We start from the raw sequence: 18,859 nt of genomic DNA, 5'->3' as shown, positions 1-18,859 counted from the left end.
CCACAAAGCAGCATTTGAGTGAGGCTATAGTTGAACTGGATGCACTAAGTGATGAAACCACAAAGCAGCATTTGGTGAGGCTATAGTTGAACTGGATGCACTAAGTGATGAGAGCCACAAAGCAGCATTTGATGAGGGTATAGTTGAACTGGATGCACTAAGTGATGAGAACCACAAAGCAGCATTTGATGAGGCTATAGTTGAACTGGATGCTACTAAGTGATGAGAGCCACAAAGCAGCATTTGGTGAGGCTATAGTTGAACTGGATGCACTAAGTGATGAGGAGCCACAAAGCAGCATTTGATGAAGGCTATAGTTGAACTGGATGCACTAAGTGATGAGAGCCACAAAGCAGCATTTGATGAGGCTATAGTTGAACTGGATGCACTAAGTGATGAGAGCCACAAAGCAGCATTTGATGAGGCTATAGTTGAACTGGATGCACTAGTGATGAGAACCACAAAGCAGCATTTGATGAGGCTATAGTTGAACTGGATGCACTAATGATGAGAGCCACAAAGCAGCATTTGATGAAGGTATAGTTGAACTGGATGCACTAAGTGATGAGAGCCACAAAGCAGCATTTGATGAGGCTATAGTTGAACTGGATGCACTAAGTGATGAGAGCCACAAAGCAGCATTTGATGAGGCTATAGTTGAACTGGATGCACTAAGTGATGAGAGCCACAAAGCAGCATTTGATGAGGCTATAGTTGAACTGGATGCACTAAGTGATGAGAGCCACAAAGCAGCATTTGATGAGGCTATAGTTGAACTGGATGCACTAAGTGATGAGGAACCACAAGAGCAGCATTTTGATGAGGCTATAGTTGAACTGGATGCACTAAGTGATGAGAGCCACAAAGCAGCATTTGATGAGGCTATAGTTGAACTGGATGCACTAAGTGATGAGAGCCACAAAGCAGCATTTGATGAGGTTATAGTTGAACTGGATGCACTAAGTGATGAGAGCCACAAAGCAGCATTTGGTGAGGCTATAGTTGAACTGGATGCACTAAGTGATGAGAGCCACAAAGCAGCATTTGATGAGGCTATAGTTGAACTGGATGCACTAAGTGATGAGAGCCACAAAGCAGCATTTGATGAGGCTATAGTTGAACTGGATGCACTAAGTGATGAGAGCCACAAAAACACATTTGATGAGGCTATAGTTGAACTGGATGCAGTAAGTGATGAGAGCCACAAAGCAGCATTTGGTGAGGCTATAGTTGAACTGGATGCACTAAGTGATGAGAGCCACAAAGCAGCATTTGATGAGGCTATAGTTGAACTGGATGCACTAAGTGATGAGAGCCACAAAGCAGCATTTGATGAGGTTATAGTTGAACTGGATGCACTAAGTGATGAGAGCCACAAAGCAGCATTTGGTGAGGCTATAGTTGAACTGGATGCACTAAGTGATGAGAGCCACAAAGCAGCATTTGATGAGGCTATAGTTGAACTGGATGCACTAAGTGATGAGAGCCACAAAGCAGCATTTGATGTGGGCTATAGTTGAACTGGATGCACTAAGTGATGAGAGCCACAAAGCAGCATTTGGTGAGGCTGTAGTTGAACTGGATGCACTAAGTGGATGAGAGCCACAAAGCAGCATTTGGTGAGGCTATAGTTGAACTGGATGCACTAAGTGATGAGAGCCACAAAGCAGCATTGATGAGGCTATAGTTGAACTGGATGCACTAAGTGATGAGAGCCACAAGCAGCATTTGGTGAGGCTATAGTTGAACTGGATGCACTAAGTGATGAGCCACAAAGCAGCATTTGATGAGGCTATAGTTGAACTGGATGCACTAAGTGATGAGAGCCACAAAGCAGCATTTGGTGAGGCTATAGTTGAACTGGATGCACTAAGTGATGAGAGCCACAAAGCAGCATTTGATGAAGGTATAGTTGAACTGGATGCACTAGAAGATGATGAGAGCCACAAAGCAGCATTTGATGAGGCTATAGTTGAACTGGATGCACTAAGTGATGAGAGCCACAAAGCAGCATTTGATGAGGCTATAGTTGAACTGGATGCACTAAGTGATGAGAGCCACAAAGCAGCATTTGATGAAGGCTATAGTTGAACTGGATGCACTAAGTGATGAGGAGCCACAAAGCAGCATTTGATGAGGCTATAGTTGAACTGGATGCACTAAGTGATGAGAGCCACAAAGCAGCATTTGATGAGGCTATAGTTGAACTGGATGCACTAAGTGATGAGAGCCACAAAGCAGCATTTGATGAGGGTATAGTTGAACTGGATGCACTAAGTGATGAGAGCCACAAAGCAGCATTTGATGAGGCTATAGTTGAACTGGATGCACTAAGTGATGAGAGCCACAAAGCAGCATTTGATGAGGCTATAGTTGAACTGGATGCACTAAGTGATGAGAGCCACAAAGCAGCATTTGATGAGGCTATAGTTGAACTGGATGCACTAAGTGATGAGAGCCACAAAGCAGCATTTGATGAGGTATAGTTGAACTGGATGCACTAAGTGATGAGAGCCACAAAGCAGCATTTGATGAGGCTATAGTTGAACTGGATGCACTAAGTGATGAGAGCCACAAAGCAGCATTTGATGAGGCTATAGTTGAACTGGATGCACTAAGTGATGAGAGCCACAAAGCAGCATTTGATGAGGCTATAGTTGAACTGGATGCACTAAGTGATGAGAGCCACAAAGCAGCATTTGATGAGGCTATAGTTGAACTGGATGCACTAAGTGATGAGAGCCACAAAGCAGCATTTGGTGAGGCTGTAGTTGAACTGGATGCACTAAGTGATGAGAGCCACAAAGCAGCATTTGATGAGGCTATAGTTGAACTGGATGCACTAAGTGATGAGAGCCACAAAGCAGCATTTGATGAGGCTATAGTTGAACTGGATGCACTAAGTGATGAGAGCCACAAAGCAGCATTTGGTGAGGCTATAGTTGAACTGGATGCACTAAGTGATGAGAGCCACAAAGCAGCATTTGATGAGGCTATAGTTGAACTGGATGCACTAAATGATGAGAGCCACAAAGCAGCATTTGATTAGGCTATAGTTGAACTGGATGCACTAAGTGATGAGAGCCACAAAGCAGCATTTGATGAGGTATAGTTGAACTGGATGCACTAAGTGATGAGAGCCACAAAGCAGCATTTGATGAGGCTATAGTTGAACTGGATGCACTAAGTGATGAGAGCCACAAAGCAGCATTTGATGAGGTTATAGTTGAACTGTATGCACTAAGTGATGAGAGCCACAAAGCAGCATTTGATGAGGCTATAGTTGAACTGGATGCACTAATTGATGAGAGCCACAAAGCAGCATTTGGTGAGGCTATAGTTGAACTGGATGCACTAAGTGATGAGAGCCACAAAGCAGCATTTGGTGAGGTTGTAGTTGAACTGGATGCACGAAGTGGTGAAAGCCACAAAGCAGCATTTGATGAGGCTACAGTTGAACTGGATGCACTAAGTGATGAGAGACCCACAAAGCAGCATTTGATGAGGCTATAGTTGAACTGGATGCACTAAGTGATGAGAGCCACAAAGCAGCATTTGATGAGGCTATAGTTGAACTGGATGCACTAAGTGATGAGAGCCACAAAGCAGCATTTGATGAGGCTATAGTTGAACTGGATGCACTAAGTGATGAGAGCCACAAAGCAGCATTTGGTGAGGTTATAGTTGAACTGGATGCACTAAGTGATGAGAGCCACAAAGCAGCATTTGATGAGGCTATAGTTGAACTGGATGCACTAAGTGATGAGAGCCACAAAGCAGCATTTGGTGAGGTTTATAGTTGAACTGGATGCACTAAGTGATGAGAGCCACAAAGCAGCATTTGATGAGGCTATAGTTGAACTGGATGCACTAAGTGATGAGAGCCACAAAGCAGCATTTGGTGAGGCTATAGTTGAACTGGATGCACTAAGTGATGAGAGCCACAAAGCAGCATTTGATGAGGCTATAGTTGAACTGGATGCACTAAGTGATGAGAGCCACAAAGCAGCATTTGGTGAGGCTATAGTTGAACTGGATGCACTAAGTGATGAGAGCCACAAAGCAGCATTTGATGAGGGTATAGTTGAACTGGATGCACTAAGTGATGAGAGCCACAAAGCAGCATTTGATGAGGCTATAGTTGAACTGGATGCACTAAGTGATGAGAGCCACAAAGCAGCATTTGATGAGGCTATAGTTGAACTGGATGCACTAAGTGATGAGAGCCACAAAGCAGCATTTGATGAAGCTATAGTTGAACTGGATGCACTAAGTGATGAGAGCCACAAAGCAGCATTTGATGAAGCTATAGTTGAACTGGATGCACTAAGTGATGAGAGCCACAAAGCAGCATTTGATGAGGCTATAGTTGAACTGGATGCACTAAGTGATGAGAGCCACAAAGCAGCATTTGATGAGGCTATAGTTGAACTGGATGCACTAAGTGATGAGAGCCACAAAGCAGCATTTGGTGAGGTTATAGTTGAACTGGATGCACTAAGTGATGAGAGCCACAAAGCAGCATTTGATGAGGCTATAGTTGAACTGGATGCACTAAGTGATGAGAGCCACAAAGCAGCATTTGGTGAGGCTATAGTTGAACTGGATGCACTAAGTGATGAGAGCCACAAAGCAGCATTTGATGAGGTATAGTTGAACTGGATGCACTAAGTGATGAGAGCCACAAAGCAGCATTTGATGAAGCTATAGTTGAACTGGATGCACTAAGTGATGAGAGCCACAAAGCAGCATTTGATGAGGCTATAGTTGAACTGGATGCACTAAGTGATGAGAGCCACAAAGCAGCATTTGATGAAGCTATAGTTGAACTGGATGCACTAAGTGATGAGAGCCACAAAGCAGCATTTGGTGAGGCTATAGTTGAACTGGATGCACTAAGTGATGAGAGCCACAAAGCAGCATTTGGTGAGGTTGTAGTTGAACTGGATGCACGAAGTGGTGAGAGCCACAAAGCAGCATTTGATGAGGCTATAGTTGAACTGGATGCACTAAGTGATGAGAGCCACAAAGCAGCATTTGATGAGGCTATAGTTGAACTGGATGCACTAAGTGATGAGAGCCACAAAGCAGCATTTGATGAGGCTATAGTTGAACTGGATGCACTAAGTGATGAGAGCCACAAAGCAGCATTTGATGAGGCTATAGTTGAACTGGATGCACTAAGTGATGAGAGCCACAAAGCAGCATTTGGTGAGGCTATAGTTGAACTGGATGCACTAAGTGATGAGAGCCACAAAGCAGCATTTGATGAGGCTATAGTTGAACTGGATGCACTAAGTGATGAGAGCCACAAAGCAGCATTTGATGAGGCTATAGTTGAACTGGATGCACTAAGTGATGAGAGCCACAAAGCAGCATTTGATGAGGCTATAGTTGAACTGGATGCACTAAGTGATGAGAGCCACAAAGCAGCATTTGATGAGGCTATAGTTGAACTGGATGCACTAAGTGATGAGAGCCACAAAGCAGCATTTGATGAGGCTATAGTTGAACTGGATGCACTAAGTGATGAGAGCCACAAAGCAGCATTTGATGAGGCTATAGTTGAACTGGATGCACTAAGTGATGAGAGCCACAAAGCAGCATTTGATGAGGCTATAGTTGAACTGGATGCACTAAGTGATGAGAGCCACAAAGCAGCATTTGATGAGGCTATAGTTGAACTGGATGCACTAAGTGATGAGAGCCACAAAGCAGCATTTGATGAGGCTATAGTTGAACTGGATGCACTAAGTGATGAGAGCCACAAAGCAGCATTTGATGAGGCTATAGTTGAACTGGATGCACTAAGTGATGAGAGCCACAAAGCAGCATTTGGTGAGGCTATAGTTGAACTGGATGCACTAAGTGATGAGAGCCACAAAGCAGCATTTGGTGAGGCTATAGTTGAACTGGATGCACTAAGTGATGAGAGCCACAAAGCAGCATTTGATGAGGCTATAGTTGAACTGGATGCACTAAGTGATGAGAGCCACAAAGCAGCATTTGATGAGGCTATAGTTGAACTGGATGCACTAAGTGATGAGAGCCACAAAGCAGCATTTGATGAGGCTATAGTTGAACTGGATGCACTAAGTGATGAGAGCCACAAAGCAGCATTTGGTGAGGCTATAGTTGAACTGGATGCACTAAGTGATGAGAGCCACAAAGCAGCATTTGATGAGGCTATAGTTGAACTGGATGCACTAAGTGATGAGAGCCACAAAGCAGCATTTGATGAGGCTATAGTTGAACTGGATGCACTAAGTGATGAGAGCCACAAAGCAGCATTTGGTGAGGTTATAGTTGAACTGGATGCACTAAGTGATGAGAGCCACAAAGCAGCATTTGATGAGGCTATAGTTGAACTGGATGCACTAAGTGATGAGAGCCACAAAGCAGCATTTGATGAGGCTATAGTTGAACTGGATGCACTAAGTGATGAGAGCCACAAAGCAGCATTTGGTGAGGTTATAGTTGAACTGGATGCACTAAGTGATGAGAGCCACAAAGCAGCATTTGATGAGGCTATAGTTGAACTGGATGCACGAAGTGATGAGAGCCACAAAGCAGTATTTGATGAGGCTATACTTGAACTGGATGCACTAATTGATGAGAGCCACAAAGCAGCATTTGGTGAGTTTATAGTTGAACTGGATGCACTAAGTGATGAGAGCCACAAAGCAGCATTTGATGAGGCTATAGTTGAACTGGATGCACTAAGTTATGAGAGCCACAAATTAATTATCCAGCTTTTGTGAGATGATTTAACTATTTGGAAATCTGAGATGCAAAATGATGGTGAGTTGGGTTCTTCATGTTTAAATAAAACATTAAAATTTAAAAAAACTTACTTTTTATAGGCATTATTAAGGGGAAATTTCTCAGTTGTTACAATTTAAAAAGAAAAAAATACGGACTTCATACAAAAGACATCATTCATAATAATAGTATAAAAATACACAGAGTGTAGTCTCAAGATGTGGATCTGCTGTTGTAGAACAACAATTAATGTATATGCTTCAATATTTTTCATGTATCCTCTTCAATCCAACATTTGTTTGTGAAGGAATTGCATTCACTTATGCTATAGGTTGTAAGTCCTACTTGGATATATAATGATCAAAATTATTTCTAGATTTATCATAAAAGTTAAATAGATAATATAGTCATATTTATGGGTTTTGGATAACCTTATCTGGTAATGTTACTGTTTTATTTTATTTTTCAAAACCAAATTTAGAATAATTACAAATATTACAAGGTTTTACAATGATTTGGTCATTAGTGTGTGTTTAACACAGTATTGGTCAGTGAGTGTTATCATACAAGGTAAGCCAAATATTTGTTTGTAAATAAAAATGAAACATTTTGTATGTCATCAAGTTACCAATACCATGTCCTGAAGACCTATTTCCATAGTATTATAGTTTGAAGAAAGCATATTTTGTATTATGTAAATAACCAGTAGAACAGATATTGCTATGTAAATAACCAGTAGAACAGATATTACTATGTAAATAACCAGTAGAACAGATATTGCTATGTAAATAACCAGTAGAACAGATATTGCTGTATAAATAACCAGTAGAACAGATATTGCTGTATAAATAACCAGTAGCACAGATATTGCTATGTAAATAACCAGTATTACAGATATTGCTATGTAAATAACCAGTAGAACAGATATTGCTGTATAAATAACCAGTAGAACAGATATTGCTGTAGGAATAAGCAGTAGAACAGATATTGCTGTAGGAATAACCAGTAGAACAGATATTGCTACGTAAATAACCAGTAGAACAGATATTGCTATGTAAATAATCAGTAGAACAGATATTGCTATGTAAATATCCAGTAGAACAGATATTGCTGTATAAATAACCAGTAGAACAGATATTGCTGTATAAATAACTAGTAGCACAGATATTGCTATGTAAATAACCAGTAGAATATATATTGCTATGTAAATAACCAGTAGAACAGATATTGCTATGTACATAACCAGTAGAACAGATATTGCTATGTACATAACCAGTATAACATATATTGCTATGTAAATAACCAGTATAACAGATATTGCTATGTAAATAACCAGTAGAACAGATAAATGCTATGTACATAACCAGTAGAACAGATATTGCTGTATAAATAACCAGTATAACAGATATTGCTCTGTAAATAACCAGTATTACATATATTGCTATGTAAATAACCAGTAGAACAGATAAATGCTGTATAAATAATTAGTAGAACAGATATTGCTATGTAAATAACCAGTAGAACAGATAAATGCTGTATAAATAATTAGTAGAACAGATATTGCTATGTAAATAACCAGTAGAACAGATATTGCTGTATAAATAACCAGTAGAACAGATATTGCTGTATAAATAACCAGTAGAACAGATATTGCTGTATAAATAACCAGTAGAACAGATATTGCTGTATAAATAACCAGTAGAACAGATATTGCTATGTAAATAACCAGTAGAACAGATATTGCTATGTAAATAACCAGTAGAACAGATATTGCTGTATAAATAACCAGTAGAACAGATATTGCTGTATAAATAACCAGTAGAACAGATATTGCTGTATAAATAACCAGTAGAACAGATATTGCTATGTAAATAACCAGTAGAAGAGATATTTCTATGTAAATAACCAAGTAGAACAGATATTACTATGTAAATAACCAGTAGAACAGATAAATGCTGTATAAATAACCAGTAGAACAGATATTGCTATGTAAATAACCAGTAGAACAGATATTGCTGTATAAATAACCAGTAGAACAGATATTGCTGTATGAATAACCAGTAGAACAGATATTGCTGTATGAATAACCAGTAGAACAGATATTGCTATGTAAATAACCAGTAGAACAGATATTGCTATGTAAATAACCAGTAGAACAGATATTGCTATGTAAATAACCAGTAGAACAGATATTGCTATGTATATAACCAGTAGAATAGATATTGCTGTATAAATAACCAGTATAACAGATATTGCTGTATAAATAACCAGTAGAACAGATATTGCTATGTAAATAACCAGTAGAATATATATTGCTATGTAAATAACCAGTAGAACAGATATTGCTATGTACATAACCAGTAGAACAGATATTGCTATGTACATAACCAGTAGAACAGATATTGCTATGTACATAACCAGTATAACATATATTGCTATGTTAATAACCAGTATGACAGATATTGCTATGTAAATAACCAGTAGAACATATATTGCTATGTACATAACCAGTAGAACAGATATTGCTATGTAAATAACCAGTAGAACAGATAAATGCTGTATAAATAACCAGTATAACAGATATTGCTATGTAAATAACCAGTATAACAGATATTGCTATGTAAATAACCAGTAGAACATATATTGCTATGTAAATAACCAGTAGAACAGATATTGCTATGTACATAACCAGTAGAACAGATATTGCTATGTAAATAACCAGTAGAACAGATATTGCTATGTAAATAACCAGTAGAACAGATATTGCTATGTAAATAACCAGTAGAACAGATATTGCTATGTAAATAACCAGTAGAACAGATATTGCTATGTACATAACCAGTATAACAGATATTGCTATGTAAATAACCAGTATAACATATATTGCTATGTAAATAACCAGTAGAACAGATAATGCTGTATAAATAACCAGTAGAACAGATATTGCTATGTAAATAAACAGTAGAACAGATATTGCTGTATAAATAACCAGTATAACAGATATTGCTGTATAAATAACCAGTAGAACAGATATTGGTATGTAAATAACCAGTAGAACAGATATTGCTATGTAAATAACCAGTAGAACAGATATTGCTATGTAAATAACCAGTAGAACAGATATTGCTATGTAAATAACCAGTAGAACAGATATTGCTATGTAAATAACCAGTAGAACAGATATTGCTATGTACATAACCAGTAGAACAGATATTGCTATGTAAATAACCAGTATAACAGATATTGCTGTGTAAATAACCAGTATAACAGATATTGCTATGTAAATAACCAGTAGAACAGATATATTGCTGTGTAAATAACCAGTAGAACAGATATTGCTATGTAAATAACCAGTATAACAGATATTGCTGTATAAATAACCAGTAGAACATATATTGCTATGTAAATAACCAGTATAACAGATATTGCTATGTAAATAACCAGTAGAACATATATTGCTATGTAAATAACCAGTATAACAGATATTGCTATGTAAATAACCAGTAAAACAGATATTGCTCTGTAAATAACCAGTAAAACAGATATTGCTATGTAAATAACCAGTAGAACAGATATTGCTATGTACATAACCAGTATAACAATTATTGCTATGTAAATAACCAGTATAACATATATTGCTATGTAAATAACCAGTAGAACAGATAAATGCTGTATAAATAACCAGTAGAACAGATATTGCTATGTAAATAACAGTAGAACAGATATTGCTGTATAAATAACCAGTATAACAGATATTGCTGTATAAATAACCAGTAGAACAGATATTGCTATGTAAATAACCAGTAGAACAGATATTGCTATGTAAATAACCAGTAGAACAGATATTGCTATGTAAATAACCAGTAGAACAGATATTGCTATGTAAATAACCAGTAGAACAGATATTGCTATGTAAATAACCAGTAGAACAGATATTGCTATGTAAATAACCAGTATAACAGATATTGCTATGTAAATAACCAGTATAACAGATAAATGCTGTATAAATAACCAGTATAACAGATATTGCTATGTAAATAACCAGTAGAACATATATTGCTATGTAAATAACCAGTAGAACAGATATTGCTATGTAAATAACCAGTATAACATATATTGCTATGTACATAACCAGTATAACATATATTGCTATGTAAATAACCAGTATAACAGATATTGCTATGTAAATAACCAGTATAACAGATATTGCTATGTAAATAACCAGTATAACAGATATTGCTATGTAAATAACCAGTATAACATATATTGCTATGTACATAACCAGTAAAACAGTTATTGCTGTATAAATAACCAGTAAAACAGTTATTGCTGTATAAATAACCAGTATAACAGATATTGCTATGTAAATAACCAGTAGAACAGGTATTACTAAGTAAATAACCAGTATAACGGATATTGCTCTGTAAATAACCAGTAAAACAGATATTGCTCTGTAAATAACCAGTAAAACAGATATTGCTATGTAAATAATCAGTAGAACAGATATTGCTCTGTTGTTTGTTAGTTTATCCGTCTGTATTTTAACCCTCAGTTTTACATGTGTAAAACACAATAAGCATGTTAATTAATTCAAAATATAATTATCCATGTTTGTTTCTATTTTTATCAAGTTGTGGAACCTGCACAATTTTCACTCTGTTTCCAAAAGAAGTGACATAAGAAGCCGTTGTGTGTTCAGCTTCTCCAAAATAGGTAGTTTTGTAAAATTATATGTTAATATTTGAGACTAAAAATGCTTATTGCCCATTTCTGTGTTTTGATGTTTAACAAATTGCCTTGATTTGTGTAAATGGTTTTATTTGTTTTATTTCTAACACTTCTAACATCAGTTGTGGTTTTTTTTCATGTTCTTAACTTGTGTGGTGGTACAGCATTAGAATCTTAATGTGTTGATGTGAAGTTATGAGATGGTACAATATAAAGGTAGTTGTAATTCTTGGATAGCTTTTCGTTTTAGATCATTCAAAATATATTTTTCTTAGTACAATTTAGTCTACTAATAGCAGATTTTTTAGCTTTATTAAAATTAAAGTTTGAAATATTCTGGTTCCTTTACTGTTTACACTCAATGAAATAGTTAAAGTTTTCTATTGCTTAGAAAAGAACTTAAACAGTTTTTGTAATGTTTTGAAAAAAACAACAAATCTGCTATAGAAAATTAGGATACCAACAAATATTAAAATCCATTTGAAAATTATATTTATAATGTGGGCCCAATAGTATGGTACCTTTATAATGTGAGCCCAATAGTATGGTACCTTTATAATGTGGGGTCCAATAGTATGGTACATAAAAATTATTTGTTTATTGGATATTATTTTGGTTATATTAGTTTGCTTTTTGAAAGTAGGATGTATATTAGTAGAATATAGCAAATATTTTGGTCCACAAATACAAATCTCAATACTGAGGTTTTGAGTATATTAACAGATTAATTTATTATAATGGTTGTGCTGGATTAGTTTCTTGTACCCAATTCATGGATGTTTATTAAAGTTGAATGGGCTTGAAAGAGGGAACAATAACATATTTTCAGGATTGTTTTAAGGAACAGTTGGTTCATAAACCTGCATTGGTAATGTATTTGGCTCATAAATCTACATTGGTTATATCTGTGGTTCATAAGCTTGCCCTGTTTCTACCAGTGATTTATAAGTCTGCTCTGGTATTGTATTATCTTTTATTCATAATGTATCTGTTGAGGAGCTATATTTTGGCACAGTTGTATTTGCACATTGCTAGAGGCAGAGTTGTTCTTTGGTCAGTGTTAGCAAGGTGGGCTCTTAAAGCAAACTATAATTTGAAATATTTTCAATGAAGCATGATTGTATCTGGAATTTTCAATCATATTCTACCACTAAACTATTCTAGGGTTTTAACATTATAATTCTAGAACACTGTAAAGTATTTGATTGTCAGTGTGAGAGTGATCATATAACTTCTTATGTTACAGTTTGTTTTACTGAATCAGTAAAAACCAAATGCTCAACACTTAATCTCCTATGTTACAGTTTGTTTTACTGAATCAGTAAAAACCAAATGTTTAACACTTAATCTCCTATGTTACAGTTTGTTTTACTGAATCAGTAAAAACCAAATGTTTAACACTTAATCTCCTATGTTACAGTTTGTTTTAGTGAATCAGTAAAAACCAAATATTTAACACTTAATCTCCTATGTTACAGTTTGTTTTACTGAATCAGTGAAAACCAAATGTTTAACACTTAATCTCCTATGTTACAGTTTGTTTTACTGAATCAGTGAAAACCAAATGTTTAACACTTAATCTCCTATGTTACAGTTTGTTTTACTGAATCAGTAAAAACCAAATGTTTAACACTTAATCTCCTATGTTACAGTTTGATGACCAAAGTATTTCAGAAATTCCTTTTGTTGTTGTTGCTCAATATGCACTATTTTATTGTGAAGAAAAAAAACCATTGTATTGAAAGTATAGTTTATTAAGTGGTTTTCATTTATTGTGTCTTTATCTTTGTTATGGTCTGTTGTGCTTATTTTGTGAAAATATGGACTTCAATATTAGGAGAGAATTTTAGTTCAATCTTATGAATGCATTATTTAAAATACGTTTGAATACATTCCAAAGTATCTTTGACGTACTATTCTAGCTTCATTGTATACAGACTTTTTAAAATTCATCAGTCCTAAAGTTTATAAAGTCTGTTATAATTCCGAATTGTGTGTTTTAAGCGATACTTTGTGCTTTAAAGGACAACCTTTAAAACAACTTTTAAAGTCTAGAATTAGGAGAAAATGTGATTGAAAAGAGAAATACAGGTAATTAGTTGGTAGGAAACTACCCATAATACACCACGAGCTTCTCTTTCTTGTGTTAGAAATAGAGGTAATTAGTTGGTAGAAAACTACCCATAATACACCACGAGCTTCTCTTTCTTGTGTTAGAAATAGAGGTAATTAGTTGGTAGGAAACTACCCATAATACACCACGAGCTTCTCTTTCTTGTGTTAGAAATAAAGACAATTAGTTGGTAGGAAACCACCCATAATACACCACGAGCTTCTCTTCTTGTGTTAGAAATAGAGGTAATTAGTTGGTAGAAAACTACCCATAATACACCACGAGCTTCTCTTTCTTGTGTTAGAAATAGAGGTAATTAGTTGGTAGGAAACTACCCATAATACACCACGAGCTTCTCTTTCTTGTGTTAGAAATAGAGGTAATTAGTTGGTAGGAAACCACCCATAATACACCACGAGCTCTCTTTCTTGTGTTAGAAATAGAGGTAATTAGTTGGTAGGAAACCACCCATAATACACCACGAGCTTCTCTTTCTTGTGTTAGAAATAGAGGTAATTAGTTGGTAGAAAACTACCCATAATACACCACGAGCTTCTCTTTCTTGTGTTAGAAATAGAGGTAATTAGTTGGTAGGAAACTACCCATAATACACCACGAGCTTCTCTTTCTTGTGTTAGAAATAGAGGTAATTAGTTGGTAGGAAACTACCCATAATACACCACGAGCTTCTCTTTCTTGTGTTAGAATAGAGGTAATTAGTTGGTAGAAAACTACCCATAATACACCACGAGCTTCTCTTTCTTGTGTTAGAAATACAGGTAATTAGTTGGTAGGAAACTACCCATAATACACCACGAGCTTCTCTTTCTTGTGTTAGAAATAGAGGTAATTAGTTGGTAGGAAACCACCCATAATACACCACGAGCTTCTCTTTCTTGTGTTAGAAATAGAGGTAATTAGTTGGTAGGAAACTACCCATAATACACCACGAGCTTCTCTTTCTTGTGTTAGAAATACAGGTAATTAGTTGGTAGGAAACTACCCATAATACACCACGAGCTTCTCTTTCTTGTGTTAGAAATACAGGTAATTAGTTGGTAGGAAACTACCCATAATACACCACGAGCTTCTCTTTCTTGTGTTAGAAATACAGGTAATTTAGTTGGTAGGAAACTACCCATAATACACCACGAGCTTCTCTTTCTTGTGTTAGAAATAAAGAATTGGTTGGTGGGAAACTACCCATAATACACCACGAGCTTCTCTTTCTTGTGTTAGAAATACAGGTAATTAGTTGGTAGGAAACTACCCATAATACACCACGAGCTTCTCTTTCTTGTGTTAGAAATACAGGTAATTGGTTGGTAGGAAACCACCCATAATACACCACGAGCTTCTCTTTCTTGTGTTAGAAATAGAGGTAATTAGTTGGTAGGAAAACTACCCATAATACACCACGAGCTTCTCTCTTGTGTTAGAAATAGAGGTAATTAGTTGGTAGGAAACTACCCATAATACGAGCTTCTCTTTCTTGTGTTAGAAATAAAGACAGTTAGTTGGTAGGAAACTACCCATAATACACCACGAGCTTCTCTTTCTTGTGTTAGAAATACAGGTAATTAGTTGGTAGGAAACTACCCATAATACACCACGAGCTTCTCTTTCTTGTGTTAGAAATACAGGTAATTAGTTGGAGAAAACTACCCATAATACACCACGAGCTTCTCTTTCTTGTGTTAGAAATAGAGGTAATTAGTTGGTAGGAAACTACCCATAATACACCACGAGCTTCTCTTTCTTGTGTTAGAAATAAAGACAATTAGTTGGTAGGAAACTACCCATAATACACCACGAGCTTCTCTTTCTTGTGTTAGAAATACAGGTAATTAGTTGGTAGGAAACTACCCATAATACACCACGAGCTTCTCTTTCTTGTGTTAGCATTATCTTACTTGGTGAATGTCCTATCTTTGTGTGTATTTTACCAAAGTTGGGAAAGCTACATTATAAGCTTCATTTAACAAAATCACCGATGTTAATAAATCTCACTTCTTTGTTCAATGTTTCGTGAAATAAGATCGCGGTGTGTTCGTATGTTCTCTCTTTGGTGTGTGTATTATACATCTGCACCTCTTTTAGAGCAAAGCTTTTAACCAGTTACATTATTTCCTAGCAGAATTTGTCAAATTTGTGATACGTGACTATGAAACTTGTTTATCTCTATAAATGTGTATTTGTGTGTGTGTGTGTGTGTGTGTGTGAAGTTTCTCTATTTTTTCTACCAGTTATTCTTGAAACGTGCCACGTGGATTCTTTTATTCATATTCCTGTTCAACCAGGGGAAAATATGTAGACAGTCACATTCATTTCACTGGTAGCCTTTTATATGCTGTTTTGTAATGTTCTTCAGTTATCATTTTTACCTTCTGGCTTTTAAAGTTTCAGGCTGTTGGTTGTTATTGTTGAATAAATAATTTATATGTAATTTATGGCATGTTAGTGTTTTACACGTTTATATAGGTCGATAACGCATGTTAGAACCACGAATGGGCTATTATTTAACTATCTTAAAGTGGAAAATAAAATTAGGGTTTCGATACCCTAGGAGGCAGAGCACAGATTGTGTATTTTTTGTTTAATTACAAACAAACAAACCACCAGTGTGCTTTACCGAAATATAGATACCCCGTGGTATTTACTGGTTGTCCCAAAAAAGTTAGTCGTTGATTATGTGGTATAATTTAATAAAATTTACGAAGATGTTATACATAATGATACAATCAACAGAGTTCAACATGGATTTTTAGATAAGAACATGCCCCACACAGGGCCTGATCACCAACAAATAAACTAAGGCCTTTTTAAACACAGCGTGTGGGGTATGTTCTTATATAAAAATTACGTATTTTTATCTTTCACTTCTTTAGAAGTGTTAAATATAATATGATTGTACGAACATCAACTGAACTGTAATCAGTACAATAAACAAACAGGGCGACCAATTGGTCTCAAAATTGAAGAGGCCGAAATATATGTTTTTGGTAAAGTGTGATCAGAAGGGCTGTTCTTTACGTTTCCTATCTGTGTGAGGACTTATCATTCTATCCATAATCAATTATATGTTAAACGATTTAAAAACTTCGTGGATCCATAATTTATGCTCTTTCTCTCGGTATTTTGTTTAACATATACATTTCTACTTTCCAATTCCCCATTAAATGAAAAATGTTGGTGTTTTTCTCTAACATTCGTGCACACTCCATTAACTAGAGAGTTTTGCTTACGCGTACTCGCAAGAATCAGTTATACGATGACTTTACAAAAACGTTTAGTATTGGCATATTTTCATTTACGTTCCGTTGCAAAGAGAAGAGATAAATCATTTCTTCATTAAATGGAACGATAATAAAGAGAGAATACGCTACAAACGACACTTGACCGTGAAGCAGAAATAAGAACACCAAAAGGTAGGGGATCTCGCAAGCAGTTGTTTTTATTAAAATAGCTTTAGAAAGTCATATTTTATTTTCTGTTCATTGTTATTCTTATTAATTTTAAATAAAATACTTAGGCAAAATAAATCACGATTAATATGTTTGCTTGACTCAAAACAACTTCAGGATGTTTAAAGTGAGTAATTCGTAAGTTCTGTGTTAACTGTATACCATTTGTCGTGTCTGTATCATTTCGATGTAAAGCTTTATTATTTTGTTGTTGCACTAAGCATGACCTGACTGACAGTTCAGCAGAAAAATACTGGGATGGACATTTTTATAAATTGGTGAATGACGTCAACACGATATGGACATATTTCAACATAAATCAAATATTCAGTGAACGCCAGTTAACATAACTCCAATGTATATATAAAACTCAATTTTTATTTTTATTTTTCTGTTTGTTTATCCACTGGGTTCACTGCGCAGGTAAGATTTCCGTCACGTGAAGATGCGTAAAATGACAATTTTTCGTTCGTGTATGCATCTATAGTCTATTATTGAACCAGTTATTTTATCATAAAACTATATACACTGCTGGCCAAAATCTTTAGGCCAATGAACATAAAGAAAAATATGCATTTTGCACTGTTAGACTCAACCATTTATTTGAGTAGAGCTTCGAAAGATGGAAAAAGAAAAGGAAAAATAAAAATAAAAACTTTTAGCATTTAATAGGCAAAATGTGAACACTTTGAATGAAATTAGCCTAAATACTAGCTGGTCAAAAGTTTAAGACCATACTGAAACGAAGCGTTCGTCGGTAAACACGTAACGAAATTTAGTCATTTGTGATAAATCATTAGCGTTGTCAACATCTCCCACTGACATCTCCTGTGTTACATTGGGTAAAAACATGGCAAAGGTTAAAAAGTTGACAGAGTTTGAACGTGGCAGAATTGTCGAGCTGCAGAAGCAAGATCTCTCTCAACGTACCATTGCTGGTGAAATTGGGCGTAGTAAAACTGATGTTGTAAATTTATTAAAAGACCCTGAGGGATACGGAACGAGAATTTAAAACGGTCGGCCCAAGAAGATTTCGCGGGCGTTGAGCAGGAGGATTTGGAGGGTTGTCTGGCAAGACACCAGCCGATCGTCGAACCAGATTAAGGCCCTTACGGATGCAGAATGCAGCTCAAGAACAATAAGACAGCATCTATCTACGAGAGAAAGGCTTTAAAAACTGTAACTATCTTCAAAGGCCACGTCTCCTTCCACACCATGAAACAGCTCGGTTAAACTTTGCTGAGAAGCACCAAACATGGGATGCAGAAAAGTGGAAGAAGGTTTTGTTCTCTGATGAGAAAAAATTTAACCTGGATGGTCCAGATGGCTTCTAACGTTACTGTCAGTTTAACCTGGATGGTCCAGATGGCTTCTAACGTTACTGTCAATATAACCTGGATGGTCCAGATGGCTTCTAACGTTACTGTCAATTTAACCTGGATGGTTCAGATGGCTTCTAACGTTACTCGCACGGTAAGAATGTCCCACCGGAGACATTTTCTACACGACACAGTGGAGGAGGTTCCGTCATGATTTGCGGTGCTTTCCCGTTCCATGGAACAATAGACCTTCAGGGATGTTTGATACAGGGACATCAAACAGCAGCTTACTACATTGTCATGTTGGAGAAAGCATCCTTATTGACTGAAGGCCCTCGCTTGTGTGGAAATAACTGGATCTTTCAGCAGGGAAACGCTGCAATCCATAGTGCCCGGAGGACAAAGGACTTTTTCATGGCGAATAACGTGATTCTTTTGGACCATCCAGAGTGTTCGCCCGAACTGAACCCAAT

General features: G+C 36.4%; 1 protein-coding gene across 1 annotated transcript; it reads left to right on the top strand.

Annotated features, from left to right (window-relative positions):
• The first annotated feature begins 3,214 nt into the window (after nt 1-3,214).
• Nucleotides 3,215-11,468, top strand: LOC143257737 (uncharacterized). Its single transcript, XM_076516771.1, has 3 exons — nt 3,215-3,219; nt 6,155-6,801; nt 11,394-11,468. Exons 1-2 carry the CDS (start codon nt 3,215-3,217, stop codon nt 6,759-6,761), a joined length of 612 nt encoding a protein of 203 aa, XP_076372886.1. The 3' UTR covers nt 6,762-6,801; nt 11,394-11,468.
• The last annotated feature ends 7,391 nt before the right edge of the window (nt 11,469-18,859 follow it).

Source organism: Tachypleus tridentatus, chromosome 7 (assembly GCF_004210375.1).
Source record: "Tachypleus tridentatus isolate NWPU-2018 chromosome 7, ASM421037v1, whole genome shotgun sequence".
Taxonomy (NCBI): domain Eukaryota; kingdom Metazoa; phylum Arthropoda; class Merostomata; order Xiphosura; family Limulidae; genus Tachypleus; species Tachypleus tridentatus.
This window is presented reverse-complemented; position numbering and strand designations above follow the sequence as displayed.